This window comes from Rhagoletis pomonella, unplaced genomic scaffold (genome assembly GCF_013731165.1).
Source record: "Rhagoletis pomonella isolate Grant_MI unplaced genomic scaffold, Rhpom_1.0 Rhpom_scaffold_00001, whole genome shotgun sequence".
Classification (NCBI taxonomy): domain Eukaryota; kingdom Metazoa; phylum Arthropoda; class Insecta; order Diptera; family Tephritidae; genus Rhagoletis; species Rhagoletis pomonella.
The window spans coordinates 50,604,765-50,607,953 of NW_023458555.1; the positions used below are offsets into that span (position 1 = coordinate 50,604,765).

Consider the following 3,189-nt stretch of genomic DNA (forward strand, 5'->3'; position numbering starts at 1 on the left):
AAACTCGACAGGGAATAGGAAACTCGGAATAAATCCCACGTAAGCTTTCTATCTAATACATATCGCACACGATCTTCAAAAGTGACACAACTCAAAATTTGGCATTTTTTAAATTATGCACTAACAATGTACACAGAGCTTTGATTTACCTTTCAGCAAAAGCTTAGCATGGGCTACGAAATAGGTTTTCGCATTTTCTGAAAAACGTCTAATTTTGAGTTGTGTCACTTTTGAAGATCGTGTGCGATATGTATTAGATAGAAAGCTTACGTGGAAACCTGATTTAGGGTAAACGGTCATGGGGCCAACGTTAAATTATCCACATGTGTATGCAAACAAGCAGTCGGAACCAAATGGGGGCTAACACCTCGTATTACACATTGGATTTACACTTTCGTAGTTAGGCCTATACTATTACATATCGCACACCATCTTCAAAGAGTCACAACTCAAAATTTGGCATTTTTGAAATTATGCGCTAAAAATGTACACAGAGCTTTTATTTACCTTTCAGCAAAAGATGGAGTAAATTTTTGTTATAATTTGTTTAAAAAAACCTAAGGGAAAATCGCCTTTGCCCATATGATTAGCATGTGCTACGACATAGTTTTTCGCATTTTCTGACGAACGTATTATTTTGAGTTGTGACTCTTTTGAAGACGGTGTGCGATATATTGAATATTTGTATGGTGGACCTAAAACTCTTGAGTAAGGTCCCAAGAAGCTTACTGTCCCCACCTGATGAAGCGGAGCTTTCTCTCGCAAACCTTGCTTCTCTCGGTGAGTTAGGCTCATCGGAACAAATTGAAGAAGCCGTTGATTGCATTACCGAAGCCTGTAATTCGGCCTTATCTGCTTCCTGCCCACTTGTACTTCCGAGAGGAAAGAAGAAGCCACACTGGTGGAGCAAAGAAATCGCCTCTCTAAGGAAGGAAAGCAGGATACTCTTTAATGCGGCAAAGCGCGATGGTTCCTGGGCTGCATATAAGGCAGCCCTGAAGAAATTCAAAAATGCCACCAGGAAAGCCCAAAGGGACTCGTGGAAGGATTACTGCGATAGCATAGAGGGTCAGTCGGAGGGAAATCGCCTGCGAAAGGTGCTTGCGAAAAGTCCGACGAACCCGATGTATATTCAGAAACCAAATGGTGACTGGACGTCATCTCGTGAGGAAATGCTTGAAGTCCTAATGAACGCGCATTTTCCAGGATGTACTGCGGAGCCCAACACCGCGGCTATTATCTCTGAACGGCCGTTGACTTCAGCGGACTTCATTGATGTACAAAGGGTAGACTGGGCCATAAAGTCCTTCCAGCCCTACAAATCTCCAGGTATGGATGGTATCTTCCCTGCCCAACTTCAGTCAGCATCTGACGTGTTATGTCCGATACTTGTCTTAATCTATAAGGCTTGTATCAAGCTTAGTTTCATACCCAAGGGTTGGACCCTGGCGAAAGTTGTTTTTTATTCCCAAGGGAGGTAGACCCTCCCACGTTAAACCAAGTGACTTTCGACCGATAAGCCTTACTTCTTTCTTTCTCAAGGTTCTGGAAAGACTTGTAGACTTGCAGATCCGACAGGAAATTGATGTAAATAATCTCTCTAGCTGTCAACACGCCTACTGGAAAGGTAGATCTGTGGATACAGCTTTGCATAGTATTGTCAGCACCATTGAAAAGACTCTCGCTTTTAAGGAATTTGCACTAGGCGTGTTCCTGGACATCGAGGGTGCCTTCAATAATGTTCTCCCGGGAGCGGTCCTTCAAGCCCTAGCTCGCCTTGGGCTGGATCACCCTATGGTTGAGTTTGTTCGTCGCCTCTTAGGCAGTAGAACTATTTACTCGGAGATGGGGGAGGTATCTATAACAAGATATGCGAGTCGCGGAACCCCACAAGGCGGTGTTCTCTCCCCACTTCTTTGGAATCTAACTGTGGATACCCTGCTGTCACGGTTGCAAGGCACAGGTTGCCAAGTCATTGCTTACGCGGATGATCTTGCCCTGACGGCAATTGGTAAGCACCCCCAAGTTCTATGTGACTTAGTTCAAGGCGCCTTACGCGTCGTGGATACCTGGTCCAAAGAAGTAGGACTTAGTGTCAATCCGGCAAAAACGGCCATGGTTCTGTTTTCAAAGAAAACGAAAGCTGTCCGGCTACAACCTCCTTCCTTGAACGGTATCGTACTGACTTTCTCGGAGGAGGTTAGATATCTGGGCGTTATTCTTGACAGAAAGTTAACTTGGCGGCGCAATATAGAAGAGCGCTACAAGAAAGCTATAACTGCTATGTACGCCTGTAAATCGGCGATTGGGAAAAAATGGGGATTGAAGCCTCATATTGTGAACTGGATGTACACAGCGGTTGTGCGTCCCATTCTATTCTACGGCATAACGGTTTGGTGGCCGTCCGTAGATAAATCTACTATAAGAAACAAATTAACAGCGGTCCAAAGGGTGGCGTGCATGATGATCACGGGAGCGTTACCATCGACGCCGACTAAAGCCCTAGAGACCTTGCTTCACTTGCTACCTGTGGACCTATATGGTAAACTACAGGCAAGCTGTAATGCTATTAGATTAAATGCGCTAATCAAATGGAGTGACACGAGGTTTGGGCACTCTAGGATCTTGGAAAATCTTCCAGATGACTTTAGGCGCCTGGACTACACAGTCCCGTCTACGGGACTAAAGAATTATTTCCGGACAAGGATCCCCTCAAGGGAAGAATGGGAGGAGGATTCGGTCCTGATATCGTATTCTGACTCAACAGCCATCTACACTGATGGCTCCAAGTTGGATCTGAAGGTAGGAAGTGGGGTATACTCGCAAGAACTCTCACTTAGCCTCAGTTTCCGTCTGCCAGATCTATGCAGCGTTTTTCAGGCTGAACTAACAGCAATAAATGAAGCTGCAAGCTGGCTGATCGATTCTCTAATTAATCTGAAGGCGGTAACAATCTTATCTGACAGCCAAGCGGCTATTAAAGCACTTAATAGTGACAAATCTACGTCGAAGGTTGTCTTGGAATGTAGACGTACTTTTAATGAACTGGCAAGGTGTTACGTCACTAATGTTGTGTGGGTGCCAGGCCACAAAGACATACCAGGAAACTGTACTGCAGATGAACTAGCAAGGAAAGGAACCTTGTTGCCTGCAATCAGTACAGCCCGTAATGCGGGCATTCCGCTATCT

General features: G+C 45.0%; 1 protein-coding gene across 1 annotated transcript in view; it reads right to left on the reverse strand.

Moving 5' to 3' along the window:
* Positions 1-3,179, reverse strand: part of LOC118748611 (circadian clock-controlled protein daywake-like) — a 7,619-nt gene extending 4,440 nt beyond the window's left edge. The window contains exon 1 of the mRNA XM_036483213.1: positions 3,101-3,179. Coding sequence (XP_036339106.1) covers positions 3,101-3,179 — 79 coding nt within the window. The remainder of the gene's footprint in view (positions 1-3,100) is intronic.
* Positions 3,180-3,189: the final 10 nt, after the last annotated feature.